At 34.9% G+C, this 16,904-nt stretch overlaps 1 protein-coding gene across 1 annotated transcript; it reads left to right on the top strand.

Moving 5' to 3' along the window:
- The first annotated feature begins 1,054 nt into the window (after window positions 1-1,054).
- Window positions 1,055-12,975, top strand: LOC113779852 (CSC1-like protein At1g32090). The gene is made up of 11 exons (XM_027325598.1): window positions 1,055-1,632; window positions 5,077-5,229; window positions 6,198-6,333; window positions 7,070-7,171; window positions 7,376-7,495; window positions 7,595-7,675; window positions 7,840-8,180; window positions 9,179-9,424; window positions 10,491-10,815; window positions 11,548-11,781; window positions 12,447-12,975. The coding sequence occupies exons 1-11, from the start codon at window positions 1,316-1,318 to the stop codon at window positions 12,786-12,788; spliced, it is 2,397 nt and encodes a 798-aa protein (XP_027181399.1). The 5' UTR covers window positions 1,055-1,315; the 3' UTR covers window positions 12,789-12,975.
- Window positions 12,976-16,904: the final 3,929 nt, after the last annotated feature.

Raw genomic sequence — 16,904 nt, forward strand, 5'->3', positions numbered from 1 at the left:
ATCCGTTTGAAACCACTTTTTTAAAGTGGCTGGCAATATATAGCGGTAGATGATGGCCTTGACCTCCCACTTCATCAAGCTTTACAAGCTTTGGTGGTGGCTACTGAGTCAAACTTAGTGGTTAAAATCATGGTACTCATTTTATTAGTTATTCCGCTTGTTTTATTTCACTATGAAATATTATTACCACAATCTTTCCTTTTACAATAAGAGTAATTTGACAAAAAATTCATAAAAATTAACGAAAAGAATTAGTATTTCTCCTCATAGGAGTAGTTTCTTCCAATAAGAAATTTAAGAATGAAGTATTTTCTTGGTATAGGAGAGTTATGGATCACCATTTTCTTAGGAAAAGTTCTTGTGCTGACTCATTTTACACACAAAATTAGATTTGGAAATTAGTACTCTCCAAAAAAAAAAAGAAAAAAAAAGAAACCTCATGACTATTAAGTATTTCTGCTACAAACAAAAAGGTTTGTGCTTTGTAATTTGTATTAAGAGTTCTTGAATAGAAAATGTAGAAAGAAATATTAATCAAGTAAATAACCCCATTATGCTGCCAATAAACCCAAAAAAGTTAAAGTTGCTACTTTTTTTTTCCAGCTTCTTTACTATATTATTATTTTTGGCAACAATTGTCATGGCGATCTTTTTGGCATGATTGAAGTACCAATAATAGACTATTGTCCGCCGAAAACTGAAATGTGCAAGGAAGAAAGGGAATAAAAAGACAAGCGAAGCCACTCCAACAAAAAAGTTAAAAACAAGAAGCCAACAAGAAAGCCAAAGCCAAAGCCAAAGCCAAGCAAGAATAACTGCAGAACAAAACATTCGCCAAAAAGCTCCCACAAATTTCATCTAGTTCTTTCTCAGTTAATTACCAGAACTGAAAGCAACCCCCTGAATATTAAACAAAACCCACCACCACCACCACAAAACGTTGGTAAAAATGTGGCAGTGAAGTGGCTTCTAGTCGAGTGAGCACGCATTCATCTGGATCAGTAGCTCACTGTAGGTCTATGTATCGACAAAAAAAAAATAATTAAACAATTACAAAAGGAAACCCAACTTTCCACATGAAAAAGTGAAGAAAACGGTGCCCATTACAGCAGCAACACAGCCCCATTAGGCCACTTTCCATAAAAACATTTAAATCCCGCTTGCAAGAAAATATACTTTCCTTCATCACTATTCAATTGGAAGATTTCCTTCAAATTCCACCTTTTATTCTTCACCTGTCTCTCTCTTGTGTGTGTGTGTTTTCACCCTTAGTGTGTTTTTTGTGTGTTGAGTTTTGTGAGAATTGTGATGAGCAATGGCAACTTTAGGGGATATAGCAGTGTCTGCAGCATTTAACATCGTTGGTGCTTTTGCATTCTTGTTGGCTTTTGCTTTGTTGAGACTTCAGCCAATCAATGACAGAATTTACTTTCCCAAATGGTACATTTCTGGGAAGAGGAGCAGTCCAATGCATGCTGGTGGGAGTTTTGTTGGGAAATTTGTGAATCTCAATTTCAAGACTTACTTCACTTTCCTTAACTGGATGCCTCAAGCTCTGAAGATGAGTGAGGCTGAGATTATTGACCATGCTGGTCTTGATTCTGCTGTTTTCTTGAGGATTTATCTTCTGGGGTACTCTCAAAAACTCTCCTTTTTCTGTAGTTTAAGATAATTTGACGGTTTTGCCTTCTGGGTGCCTCTTATTGTTCACAAATTTCAGTCTTTCTCTTGGATGCTGCAATAGTTTAACTGGTTAGTGCATGGAAAAGTTGAATATTGAACTCTTAAATTTGATTGTCTTGTTTTTGGTTTTTTGTCTAGTCATTGCGTTGTTTGTACCTTTTTTATGAGATCTTAACGCTAGGGGGCTACAAATTTATTGATTTGGCCACGTTTTAAGTTACTGACTAAAATTGCTGTTTTCTTGGCTTCTGGTTTAAGTTTTTTTATTTGGCTTTGGTGGCGAATAAATTTGGGCTTGTCAAGTTTAAAATACAAGAAAAGAAGAAAATTTTGATACTTGTTACTGTCTTGTGAAAGGTATTTATCAGGGGCAGTTAACACTGAGATGGTAGTATTTGAGAAACATTTTGACTTTTCAATCCTGACTAGTTCTCAGAAAAATAAAAAGTGTTCGGGGTTGGTAAATTCTGTCTTTGTCCAGATTCTTAGATTTTGGCGAGAAAGAATCGATTTTGTCCTATACTTTGTTTTGTTTTTCTTGGATTTTTTTTTAGTATTGTTTTGTTTTTCTTGGATTTTTTTTTTAGTATCATCTGATGGCTCTCTCTCTCTCTCTCTCTCTCTCGCGCTTTGGGCGTTTGCAATTTTTCTTTTTAGCAGTCTAGCTGTCGTTGCTCACTTCACCTTGGTTTCTCGAAGTAAATTACAGTTTTCCAAGGAGTGATTCCCATTTGTGGGCAGTTCTGCAAATGGCCTGGGTTATCAAAGTAGGTTAATGTTCTTGAATGGTCTCTAAGACTCCAGAAGTGGGCATTAGATGTAGAGTGCAGATAGAGCAATATTACATGGATCGGTAGAGGTATTGAAGATAATTTGCTTTCTGTTTTCAAATCAGCATACCATGCAACCACAGGGAATACAAGATGCCAGGGAACTCAGTAGTTTAGGCATATGACTACTTGTCTCATCAAAAGTACATTTAATAAGCAAATAATGGAAAGGCTGTTGAGAAATGCCTGGACTATGGACTAGATATATAGTTTAAATCCATAGACTACAATTTGCTGTAATGAAGATTATGCAGTTTTCCTTGAAAATCTCACACCCTTTGTTAGACATTAGAAGAATGAGTTATGCATGCCCCTTCACTTAGATTTCTGAGGATCTCACAATTAAGATTGAGGAAAGTGAAAGGACGACGTCGGATTTTCCATTTGTTTCTTTCAAAGAAAGCATACAACTGGATATTTTGGAGTTGGTAATCAAGTAAAACCAATTTCGGTTTTTATCAATCATTAGCAGATAAGTTGTGATTAATTGTTTCCTTAGCACAAAGTATTTTAATTCTTTGCCTATGATAATCTGGTTGATAAACTTTGATCAATTGGGGGAGGGCAGATATTTGGACAAGTCCAGGATGTCATATCTGCCTACAGCAATGTTAATTTCGCTGAAACACAGTTTCATTTCTCCAGGCAAAAATTTTTGTCAAAATATTCATTAATCACTCTGGAGAATTGTACCTTGCAATGCCGGCTCCATTCTGCCCAAGTTGGATTTTGATGAACTGGACAAATTCTTTCCAAGTGTTTGATCATATAACCGTCACCTAGAGTGCAGCCATTCTCCTCTGCCTATGGTAGCTAGCTTTAAAGACCTGAAAACATTAACCATCATTGTCTTGAAGAAGTTCTTGTCCTGTCTTGGTGAGCCTCTACTGTTTTTGCTTCTGAGACCATGATTTTGATTCTTTTCATGAAATGAGCTAAAATTATGGGTTTAATTTTAGGATTAATTTGATGCAAGAATTGTCTTTGTAGTTGTGAATTTTGTTGCCTATAGAAATACAAAGAAGGCAGTCTGAATTAAGGAACCACAAATAGCAGTTTTAGCATGCTAACTGGGTTAATGAAATAGATCTACAAAGTCAGTATGTGGTCTTATATGATCTTGCCTTAGCAGGATTCTTCTATCATATGGGTTTGATCACTGATCCTGCAGTGCTCCTTTCTCTGTTGTTATATAGGGATAATCCTTTAGTAGATAATGAGCACATGTGGAAATAGGTTATCTCCCTGCCTTATGCATCTAGTACAATTCCATAAGAGCTGTTTCCGTGTTGAGTAATATAAGAGGTACAAGTGACACAAGCCATGAGATTAGAGTTAGAATAATTGGGAAAAGGAAATGGCTGAAGGCCATGTTTTGAGAAATCTCAATTTACTTAATGCTTTATAGCTTCGGATTGACTTTACCATATTGAATATCTTTCTAATTGATAGTTATGGAAATCTTTTGAATCATAAAGTGAAAAAGAATCTGTCTTCAAAACGAGATTGAAGCTAAGTTTTTCACCATCTTCTGTCATTCTGGGTCTATTCTTAAGCTGGTAGTGTTACTGACTTTCAAACTTTTGGTTCATTACCTTTAGTATTACCATATTCTGTTATGGAGTGCAACTTTCATATTAGTGTGACCCACCATAATCATCTCGAATGATTCTATCTTTTCCAAACAAATTTTGCCTGGGATTTAGCTAAACTACCACATGTCAACTGTTCAATTGCCTTCCTTCCACAAGTCTGTTTTTGATTTATTGTTGTCTTTTTTAAGAGATTGCTGACTCTATTTAAAGCTTTGGCCTTGTGGTGCTCAGATTCTCTCAGCACAAAAAGCTGGATGGAAGAATACTACTTCATCACATTTCTGATCCCAAATAAAGGACAGTCTTACTTGATTGCCAAGGCTTCAGCTTGTGTAATTGACGAATTCCCAATCTCCCTTGACAATGTTATTCATCTCTAGGCAAACTGCTTGTGCCTATTCATACCATATTGCTTCCAAGGCTCCCATTGGTATCTGATTTGACCCATCCTACCGTAGGCAGTCTTTGATTAACTGGCTGCTCAGATATACTCTTATGCAATTTACTTCCTGGAATGCTGATTCATATCCTTTCACATATTACAAAAATTCGCTTAGGGTTTTCATTGGGCTTGGTAGAGAGATTTAAGATACTTTCATATCTCCTTTTCCTATGTGCCAACCAAAAGCAAAGTCGAGTTCAATCCACCTCTTAGCCCTCCTCCTCTTTGCCCCATAAGTCTTTTACCATTTTGTTTCTGCTATTTTTTCTTGTCCTCCTCTCTCAATATATCATGACTGGTACAAAGAAAATTGGTAACATCAGTTTGTGTTAGGCATGATGTGACTCTGTCCTTTTACTTTGAAGACAATGAAATTTGCGTGCTAAATTAAGCACCTTCTTAAGGAGTTTATTCCCCTTCCTTTTTCTTTCGTGTTAAAACTCTTATTATGAGTTAACAGATGTCTCTTTTGCATAATTTGACATTTGTTGAAGTTTAAGATAATAACCTTTGTTGTCTTTAACAGGTTAAAGATTTTTGTTCCAATGGCTGCTGTAGCACTCGTGGTTCTCATTCCAGTGAATGTATCGGATGGGACATTATATTCCCTCAACAAAGATTTGGTCATTAGCAACATTGATAAGCTTTCAATATCAAATGTTCGTTCCAAATCGATTAAGTAAGTATTTTCCTTTTTTTTCAGCTTTGCCACATCTGATATCCTCTTGTTAGACAATTAAGAAAATTATGGGCAGAAGACTTCAATAATTCATTGTTAGGCATCCCTTAGTTGCAGCTCAGTTTTATTAATCTGAATAACCTACCATCCAATTCAGATAGAATGTATCAAGGATTATTTTTCAGTTATTTTTAAGGCATGCTTCTTTTTTAAAATAATAAATCATACAAAGACATAGTAAGAAGTTTAGACATGTATTTAACTAGATAGTCCACACTGCATGGGAATTTTCAACCTTTTTTTGAAAAAATCCTGTTTTCTTTTCCGAAATAATTGCCAAAACTTCCATTTTCTGACAAACCACCCATTTATACTCTTAATTATAAAAAACACCAACTTTCCTTATAGCAAGAACTAAGAAGATCCTATCCAGCCTAATAAAAAAAATCTACGGGATAAACCCCAATTAACTGCTAATAGACAATTATTGTGGTGCCTCCGGACACCACTCCATCTCCTAGCAGCATGTTGTACATCCATTGCCACGGATTTCTACTTCTGAAGGAATCTGATAAAAGAAACTGTATTCACATTTTAAATTGTCAAAATTGGATGGATGTATAATTACTAAAGGAACGTAATTGTTGTTAGATTAATTTAACAAATCATACTGAGTAATAAGCTTCTTTCCTTGTATCATATAATGCTATAGAGGTTTCCCACCTGTGCAGAATTTAAGGAACTTAGGTGAAATGTTCGATTCTATTTTTTTTTCTTCTTTTGTTGACAGATTTTTATAGGAAAAGAGTGGCAAGAGCAAAGCTTCCTTACCCCATGTTTAAGTGATACCTCTATATATGTTTTTTGACTTTGGTTTAGGTTGGTGAATAGTAGCTGTGTGTGCATGGATATAAGAATTTATGTGGTATAATGTTAGTTATAACTCTTTTTCTGTGATCAAATCCCAGGTTTTTTTTCCACATATCGATGCAATACCTGTTCACATTTTGGACATGTTGCTTGCTGTACAAGGAATATAGCCGAGTAGCATCAATGAGGTTAAGATTTTTGGCTTCACAAGGTAGAAGGGCTGAGCAATTCACAGTGAGTTAAACTTCATTTCTTTGCCATTTCATGATCTTGACTTTGTATTTCTTTTCTTTTTCCAAGTCTTATCTACTTTCCTTTAGATGTGTGAAGCTGTTTACAAGAAAGTTAATGCACAATTAGAAATGAACAAGTACTTCAATCAGTGGACTGTAGCATATGACCAAAGGCTCCTTTAACCATGCAAATATTTTGGACTATTGGTTTGCAACATCTATTGGCACATTACTGTCACATGCTGTTAGAGATGTAATGTGCTTGTTACAATTCAATTGTAGGTGCATTATCACCCTTCTGGAGACTGGATGGGGTTTTCTTTGATACCCACTGTATTGACCCAAAATTGTACACTATTTTTAGCAACTTGTTGGGCCCTCAATTGCATGTGACAAAAGCATCATTCTTAGTTCAAACTGTTCCGATATCATGTGGTACAACCATTGAAAAATAACATACATACTGTTACTGAATCCTGTAGTAATGGACATACCTGTTTTAATAGCCCAAGAAAATATGTCACGTAGCCCTCCATTGTCTATTTTGGTTAACTAGGTGACTGGTTTTAGGAAGAGGAAGCATTTTCTGTATTACTTAGGAAGAGCACCTCTTTTCAAGTAAAATGACAGAAGTGATTATCTCAGATTTTCTAGTCTAACTTCCTCCTTGTATTTTGGTTTGCATAAATTTGATTTCATTTGTTTTGATGACATTCTTTTTGATGTACATATTTCAGGTTCTTGTTAGGAATATACCACATGTTTCTGGTCGCTCCACATCGGATAGTGTCGAGAATTTCTTCAGCAAAAACCACCCAGAACATTATCTGTGTCATCAGGTAATATGGTGTTTTAAATGCTTTCACGCTTTCAGAGAGATGCCTTATTTTTAAATGGTAATTCCATCAAATGCACTCCAACTATCTGCTTCTATTTGAAGTTTGCATATCATATGTTCAAGAGTATTATTTTGGTATTGAATGAATTGTACATTGTACCAATGCCTTGTTGTTCCATGTTATATACTGATTATCTTTCTTCAGGCTGTCTATAATGCTAACAAGTTTACAAGACTTGTCCGAAAGAGAAATAGACTTCAAAACTGGTTGGACTATAACCAGCTGAAATTTGAAAGAAACCCAGAAAAGAGACGGAGAAGAAAGGTAGATGCTTTACTGGGTTGAAATAAGACTAGTCAGATATCAATGGCACATGCTATACGGAATGTTTTGTTAATAGTTTCTTGTGTTCCTCCTAAGCAGAATGGTTTCCTTGGACTTTGGGGAGAAAAAATTGACTCCATTGACTTCTATAAGCATCAAATACAGGAGCTTGATAAAAAAGTAAGTTGTAGTTACCTTCAACCAAATCTTGTAAAACAATTATCATTATAACATTTTATTTGTCTTTTTCCTTTATATTACAGTAGCCACCTCCAAATGAAGTTAGTTGCTTACTTGTTTATAACATCATTTTTTGCAACCCTAATCTCGGTATCGCTTATTAGTTGACAATGGAGCGTCAGAAAGTTCTCAAGGATCCAAAAGCTATCATGCCTGCTGCCTTTGTATCATTCAATTCGAGATGGGGGGCAGCTGTTTGTGCACAGACACAACAAAGCAAGAACCCGACACTGTGGCTAACAAAATGGGCCCCTGAACCCCGCGATATATACTGGAAAAATCTTGCAATCCCCTATGTTTCTCTAATTATTCGTAGATTCATAATATCAGTAGCAGTCTTTGCTTTGATCTTCTTTTACATGATACCAATAGCATTTGTGCAATCCTTGGCGAACTTGGAGGGTTTGGAGAAGGTCGCTCCATTCCTTAGGCCAGTGACCGAACTGTAAGCACAGTTTACTCAATTTTCTCATTTTGTAACTTGTATGATCTTTTTTGGTAAAGCTGGTTTCACAATATGTAATCAATTGCGAATAAAAATGTGATTCATTGCACAGTAAATTGATTTTAGTTCATATGAATAATATGTATTTCAGTTTTAATCTACATCCTGATATCTCATCTTACATATGTCTCGCTCCATTTCCTTCTCTTTTATTTTTTTCCCAACAATATTTTCTGCTGGAATTGGTTTTTAACTATATTGTTCTGTTAAATATATTGCATTTCTAGTTGGAAAAGCATACCTTATACATTTGCAAAGTAAAAAGACAGAATTGGTAAGATGGAAAGGATGGAACTTACTGGATGTTATGATGGGTTAGTGGTTTAATCCTTGGCAGATCTTTTTTTGTTAAAAAAAAAAAAAAGAAAATTTAATGAGGGCAGAAATGAGAACCTAAAAAATGACACAAATTGTAGAACCAAAGCCCTTGTATTGCAATATGACTTTTATATCAACAACATTACATGTACCTTTAGATTTGTCATTTCTTTGCAGTTGTTCCTTTTATAGTTCATTCTTGATGGAAGTTGACATATCTTTCATAAAGGGATATATCATTTTGTATTCCTTCACACATTTTGTTGATTCTTGGGCACTTTTATCTCTAAAACTTGTCTCCAAATTTTTTGAAACATTCAATAATCCCGTTTAGAGGCAGCTTTCATTTCTAAAAGTAATTTACGGTATCCAAGAATATCACACAGAGCATTGGATGATGGAGTGCCTGGGCTAAGAAGTTGACCTTCTGTGCTGATTCATTGGTTGTCTTTTTTTCCCATGTATTATCAATTTCTTTTTATGGTACTAAAAACTTCTTTATTATTCTTAAAAAATCATATTTACTGTCACTTGCACTTAGACAATGCCCAACGATATTTTAGTCCTCTTGGTGTATGCGTCTTTATTTCAACAAATAAAGTTCTGGAAATGTTGTGCAGGAAATTTATCAAGTCTTTCCTTCAGGGTTTCCTTCCTGGTCTGGCACTTAAAATCTTTTTGTTTGCTCTTCCAACAATATTGATGATAATGTCAAAAGTTGAGGGATATGTAGCCAAATCAACATTAGAAAGGAAAGCAGCAGCCAAGTATTATTACTTTATGTTGGTCAATGTGTTCTTGGGGAGCATAATTGCAGGAACAGCTTTTCAGCAACTTCGTGCATTCCTTCACCAATCAGCTACACAGTAATCCTCTATCCATCCTGTGGCTTTCTTTTCTGATTCTTTATTTCTTTTTCAAGTATGAGGATCATGAATAATTAGTTTAGAGTTTCCTACATTATCAAATAGATTTTTTTTCCCAATGGGCAAACATGATATCTCACAACTAATGCTTATTATACCTTCTCCGATTATTCTTATTTGCACAACTAGATTGGTGTCATGCACAGAATCACTTGCTTTTAGGCTTGTTGCATTTGGTACTTTAACATCTTGATATTAATTTTATTTTGACATCCATTTCTGATGTTTGATTTGTTTTCATGAACCTTGGTATCAGTCCAGCTTATCGCCTACTTGACTCACCTTATTTGTTAATCTTATTCTGTTTGTTTCTTAAAAAGTATTAACGTCTATTGCTACAATCAGCTATGTCCTCTGAATATGGTTTTGGCATCGTCAATTTTGTGAGTCACAAAGCAAGAGAAACTTAGTTCTCATGTAAATAGAGCACATTCAGTGATTTTATCTTTTATGAACTTATAGAGTAGAAAATTTACTGGTTGCTTCGTCTCAAGTATGATTATCGTTCTACTCTCAACATAGTATAACTGTTCAAGGGGTCAATAATCTTCTGTTATGACTTCACAAAACTATTGCATACCCAAATTAGCCACTATGGCTTGTTGTAATATGTCCATGCATAGAATGCCCGAGTCATATTTTCCAGATGAATGTTTAAACAGTTAAGATCATGCATGAGTGTCAGTGAGATTTGACACATCTCTATCATAGCAATTGTGATTGAAGAATTTACTAGAAGTATATAGTATCTGTTTGCATCAGCAGCTTCTTGTCTTAATTCTACTTTTTATGGCTGGGGATTACTTCAGAAAGGAGCATGTTGCATGCAAAATTAGGATGAAAATTGGGAAACTTATGCTGTTGTGTGATACAATTACGATTGTGAGATTACCAACAGATTTCATATTTGTCGACCAGTCTTCCTAAAATTATATGGTCAATTTTCACTGAAATTTTTCCTTCTGTTTCAAATTTGGATTATGACACTGCTCGGGCCTTCTGACAGGATTCCAAGAACCATTGGTGTGTCAATACCGATGAAGGCTACCTTTTTCATCACCTACATAATGGTTGATGGTTGGGCTGGCATTGCTAGTGAGATTTTAAGGTTGAAGCCTTTAGTCATTTTTCACCTTAAAAACATGTTCATTGTCAAAACTGAAAGAGACAGAGTGAAGGCAATGGACCCCGGGAGTGTAGATTTTCCTGAGACACTTCCAAGTCTTCAACTATACTTCTTGCTCGGACTGGTGTATGCTGTGGTCACTCCAATACTTCTTCCTTTTATATTGGTATTCTTTGCCTTTGCGTACTTCGTCTACCGTCATCAGGTTAGCATGCATAATTGATATGGTCTGGTTATTTTCCGCTTTCTCATTTGCATCCATTTCCTCTGGAATGAAATCTCATTGAGCCTGGCTATGATGAATTAATTTATGCTGGAGACATAGGAAGAACAATAGTTGCTGAAAAGAGTTTTAGACTTTAAAGTGAATGGGGGCAATTTTAAATCACATTATGCCTGTTCAGATTTCAACTGATCGTTAAGCTGGACATGGATGAAACAAGGGCAATGCATACTGAATTTCAAATATGTGTTATCTTTTATATTCTGAACAATATAGAAAATTGCTAATCGAAATATGGTTTTAAAGTGAAGATTTTAAGATCTAATGTGAATTTAGGTTGTTTTCTCATTGGTTGTGATTGAGATAAAAATGCTTTCAAACTCCATTAGTTCATTGGTTGTGATTGACATAAAAATGCTTTCAAACTCTATTAGTTACAACATACTCTTTTCGTGTTGTAGTTGAATATCTGAAATTAGAACTCCTCTAGAGTTAAAGTATAGCTAAATGGCATCAGAATATTTTTGGCAGCAAATTTAGATTCTTATTCTTCTCTGCTACTTCAAACTCTATTAGTTACGACATACTCTTTTTGTGTTGTAGTTGAAATTCTGAATTTAGAACTCCTCTAGAATTAAAATCTATAGCTAAATGGCATCAGAATATTTTTAGCAGCAAATTTACATTCTTATTCTTCTCTGCTACATCACGCAGGTAATCAACGTGTACAACCAACAATATGAGAGTGCTGGTGCCTTTTGGCCACACGTTCATAGTCGTATCATTTGGAGCTTATTGATTTCTCAACTTCTTTTAATGGGTCTACTGAGCACCAAAAAGGCTGCAAACTCTACTCCTTTGATCATTGTGTTACCTATATTGACATTAGCCTTCCACAATTACTGTAAGAATCGGTTTGAACCTGCATTCAGAAAGTATCCACTGGAGGTGAGCTCCATGTCTGATGGTTTCTATAGTGCTTTGACTAGGACCTTTCATGTTGATGCCATATACCTGGTCTATGCTTTATAGTAGTATCTGTGATTGTCTTAACTTCATGTACATTTCTGGCGCTGCATGCAGAAATGTGGTAGTCAACTGATTGAAACTCCATTTCGTTCTTATTACTGGCTTTTTCACATTTTTTTTTATTTTAGAGTGGATAATTTTGTTCTGATTTCAACTTTCTGTTCTGTGCATTATCCTGCTTGTGGTGAGAACAAATCATCATAAATGACACTAATTCTTACTCTAATTTCTGAGATCTTGTTGGAACATGTGCCTTCTGTCATCAAACTCTTTCATGGTATTTTGCATCTGATGGAATTATTGTATCCTGAGTTTATTGTTGAAAGCCAAATTATGTGCAGAATATGATTATGGTTGTTTAGTGTTCCCCTGAGTCCCAAGACATAGCTCTCATTTTCTGCTGATCTATCACTGGCTTGATTAGCTTCACAAAACTTATGCTCCTTGGAAGCAGAAATCTGTTGCATGCGGTTTGTTGTCTTTTTTTGAGTTTGCTTAGGGGCAGAATTGTCGTGCATTTATTGTCTTGTTTTGAAAATGTTGGTTGCTTAATGTACTAATAAAAACATTATTTTAATCACCAGGAAGCGATGGATAAGGATTTAGAAGATCGCCCCTCTGAATCTGATGTCAATTTAAAATCTTTCTTGGCGGATGCTTACTTGCATCCTATATTCCGCTCTTTTGAAGAAGTTGAATTAGTGGAGGTTGGAGTTGACAAAAGCCAAGCTCATATTCCAAGTCCATCACGAAGCAGTTCTTCATCTTCACACCACGACATCCATCATCATGAAGATGAGCCATCTCATAGTGTTCATCACCATGAATATGAACCGCCTAGTAATGTGTATCACTACGAAGCTGAGGTATCGAGTAATGTTTACGAATATGACACAGAGTCGTACCGTAATGTATATCACTATTGAGACTAACTTTCTTGGTATGATTAGTTTAAGTTGCTTAGTTTAAGTTGCTTGCACAGCCTAACCACCATAGCAGCTAGTTTCAAAAGGTTAATACGAGCTAACCCAATGTAAACCGGATTCTGATGTTTTGTCCATTGTTCTGATTGGTGTGAGCTAAGAATTTGAGTGAGAAGCTATGCGATCTTTATGGTGCATTTTTTTTCTCTCTTCATTCCTTTGCCTGTTGATGTTGATGTCGATGTTTTTCATGCTGTTTGATATTTTTTCTTTTTGTTTTCCCTCAATTTCGATTTTAAAGAGTGGAATACACAAAATTTATTTGAAACTGTAGAGCTATATAAAAAGTTGAATCCCAAACCAAAAGAGTAATAGCACTGCAATATGCTTTAAGACTGTTTAAGGTTACTGATGCTCCTGTGTAACTATATAGATCATTATTGTGCTATATCCAGTTGCATATCAGAAAAATTCCTCCTTGCCAAGAACAAATTCTATTTACTTCTAGGCCCTTTCGGTTTTCTTCCTTGCATCAGTCAAAAGTAGGAAAGTCACAAAAGTCTGGTGGCTTCATGAATAGTGGGTTGTAGCTTTGGGACAAAAAATTAGTGGGAGGCTTGCTGCAGAAGTTGATCTGCTGCAACTTTGATCAGCCATTCTTGAAGGATTTGGATTTAAATTCAGACCTTTGAAAGGCTAACTGTCTACTACGTTGGAGGAGAGAAATTCAGGCCTGAGATTCAAAGTCTGTAGCCCCCAGCCTTATCTGCTGAGGAAATTTGACATGTTCTGGTCTAGTTAATGCATAATTAAGATAATTAAGTTATGAAGGGCAATAAATTTTTTGATTATGAGCTGCTGGCTGTTGAAGGCAAGTTAATTATTGCATTGTTCAAACCGTCAAAGTCACAACTCACAACTCACAACTCACAACTATTGAGACAAGCATTTGTAACCTAAGCATCCATGGTTCAGTTTTCCAACACTACAAACACAACCAGGTGCTTGATCGTAAGTGGAAAAATGATGAATCTTTTAAACGAGTCTACCTTCAAAAAGCACTCAAAATCAGGGTATTTCTAAACGATAGGTATAAACATGAGAATTCTTATAACCAACGAGGTGAATTATAATTATTTTTTAGTTTGCTTCTGTCGTTTAGGTCATATAAGGTTTTTCCCTTCTAAAACATATTATTGCTGGATTGAATTCTAATATTTCTCTGTCAAGATGAGAAAACTACTCTTCACTTTCCATGAGGAACTTTTCTGGTTCTTCGACAGTACAAAAAATTTAAAAAGGATATATAGTATATATGGAATTCTTAATCAAACCTATGTTATAAAAAACACGTCTAACATGGAGTGCAAGAGCGTTTTCTTGATTTCTTCTGACTCTCCCCAGGTCATTAAAGTAAATTTACACATCAAACTAGTGGGGCTATTTCCTTCCACCAATGGTTCAGCAACTCACCGTTACAAATTCCGCAGCGCTTAGTTTTGGAACACTTAACCTTGCAACAATTTCAAATTACACATTGACGTTCGGGTCCTCCAAGGTAGGGGTGCAAATAAATCGAACCAAGTCGGGTTTCAGTTTAATCGATTCGAGTCTTAATATAATTTTATAAAACTCGAATTTGAGATCGAGATCGACAAGTTCAAGATGTCAAGATCGAGCTTGAGCTCAAACTTGAGTTTAAAAAAGTAAAATATAATTATTTTATTTTTAAAAATGAATAAAATAATTTTTTTAATAAATTATAAAATATGAGGGATATATATGTAATTTTACTATTAAAATAAATAATAAAAAATAAAAAAATAAAAAATTGAGTTCGAACTGGTTCGTGAGCTACTGAGTTTAGTATTTTTGAACTCAAGTTTGAGTTCGAGTTGGTCAGTTTGAACTCGATTCAAGTAGTTCGTGATGGGTTCGCGAGTGGTTCGATTCGTTTGCAACCCTACTCCAAGGTGGCAACAATTTTGGCAAAAATCTAGTGGCAACGCTTTATGTTATTAGTTGAAAATTTTTACTCTAACCGACATAGGAATTTATATGATAGGCACAAAGTAAATGACGGCTCAAGTCCTTAATTTTATGGATTGTTATATTTGTATTTATCACTTATACATATTAGTGATTTTCAGTTGTTTTTGTGAACTCATAGTTATTCTACTTTCATTCCTTCTCATCAATGCTCTTTTCATTTTTTGGTCTACTTAGAGAGTCTGTTTAGATTGCAAACTTTTGGAGTTTTTATAAAAAATATATTGCAATTATATGATGTAAGCGAGATATCAAGGAAATATTCTACAAATTTGTTCCAAAAAACTACAATTTGATTTTCTTTTCATTTTAACGTTGGCATATGCTTATATTCATCATTCTTGTTTTGTGTGTGCGCGTGTATATTGGAGGTTCTCTTGTGTGTTTTGGCATCAAATCCCGGTAAATATTTCCGACCTCTCTTAAACGATGTCTTTGTTAATGTTTTTTTTGAAGAAAGTCTTTTGAGTTTGTAAGAATTGGACTCAATACTGTGGAAACGTAGGACTCAATTGTGAAAGTGGTTACTTTAATTTTCTTTTTTTTTTTTGGCTCTAGTTCGATAGTGTTATGTAAATTGACTGGAAAATTATTGCAAGCAAATGAGCAATCTGTTTAAAATAAAACCAAAACAAATTGCTGAATGAAATACATCAGTCTCTTTTGACAAAAAAAAAAAAAAAAGCATCAGTTTCTTTGGTAAACATGGTTAGGTTGAACATTACGTCTATTAACTATTTTTATGCTATCAGTCTGGTAGTATAGGAACACTTTCTTCTTTCCCTCCTATTGCCTTATGCACAAATGATAAATGGAAATGTTTTGCTCCAAGCTATGGTTCCAAGAAACAGGAATTTTGTTCTCTCTCTCTCTCTCTCTCTCTAAAGTGCACATAATAAGAGGCAGAAATTGGTGAAATTTGTCAAAATGAAAGACTAGAGGCTTCCATGATGCTTAAACATGCTATATTTATCTAACTTATTATTTTGGATTGCCATTTTCTGGAGTTTTTATAGAAAAATATATTGTAACGATTTAATACATATGAGATAAAAAAGTATTACGAAATGTGTTCACGGAAAGCGTAAAAATTTTTTTGGAGAGAAATAGCAATACAAACAAGGTTTTTCGGGTGAACATTTTTTAAAAAAAGTTATCTGGTGAACTTGCCTGATGTCACCTGTTTTAACCCCAGAATCATAGAAGAGACAATTTTCTGGCAGATTGTGTCGACAATATAAAGTAAACTTGAAGCCTGTTCTTGTTTTTGAGAATGAGGTTTTGGTCAGTGGTCAGCACTTGAATGAGTGAAAGAAGTGGGCAATCAACATTTTAGCCAAGTGAAACAATTGGAAAAAGAAAAACGTTAAAGTTTCCTTGAATTTATTTGTATGTCTTTTTCCATGGTCAATCCTGTAACTTTTCCAAGGACAGAAATTAGTGCTTCTATTACAATTTTGATCAAATCACCACTCGATAATAGTAGTTGTTTACATTATTTGATAAAAAATGCAGTTTACCAAAAAATTTTGAGAGTTGCACAACAAAACATTAGTAAATTGCATATGCTTTTGTGCCATCTTTAACATTAAGGCAACCCACGAGATATATTGACATTCATAAGATCAGATCTTCTTTCATCAAAGAAGTCTTTCGCTACGACGGAAGTAACTTCTACAATGTAAAAGATAATTACACTTCTATTCAGTAATCAAATTCTTTACTTTTTTATTTTTGTCCATCTTTACTAATAACTTGTGCAGCTGATTGCTGAAATTTGGATAACACTGTGATTCAATGACCAAGTCTTCAATTAAACTTTGTTATATTTGTACATGTGAGGTTTCTGGTTGTAGTTTATTGATAAGGGTGTGGCAATGGGGCGGCCTGCCACGTTGTCAAATAAATCCCCCATCTTCCGTCCCATCCGCCGCCTTGTTCTCCCCGCAGTCCCTCACGAGGAAAGAAGTCAACTTACCATATTTAACAATCTGTTTATTCACGAGACAATTTTATCATTCATTCAATATCAAAATATTCAATCAATACATGCTCAAGTACTCAACCTTA

The sequence above is a fragment of the Coffea eugenioides genome, chromosome 8, assembly GCF_003713205.1.
Source record: "Coffea eugenioides isolate CCC68of chromosome 8, Ceug_1.0, whole genome shotgun sequence".
NCBI classification, from domain to species: Eukaryota; Viridiplantae; Streptophyta; class Magnoliopsida; order Gentianales; family Rubiaceae; genus Coffea; species Coffea eugenioides.

Excerpts from the sequence above, each read along its gene's own strand:
- LOC113779852 (XM_027325598.1), top strand. The coding sequence starts at position 1,316 with ATGGCAACTTTAGGGGATATAGCAGTGTCTGCAGCATTTAACATCGTT. Across the intron at positions 1,633-5,076 it reads TTGAGGATTTATCTTCTGGG|GTTAAAGATTTTTGTTCCAA; the intron begins GTACTCTCAAAA and ends TGTCTTTAACAG. Across the intron at positions 5,230-6,197 it reads GTTCGTTCCAAATCGATTAA|GTTTTTTTTCCACATATCGA; the intron begins GTAAGTATTTTC and ends ATCAAATCCCAG.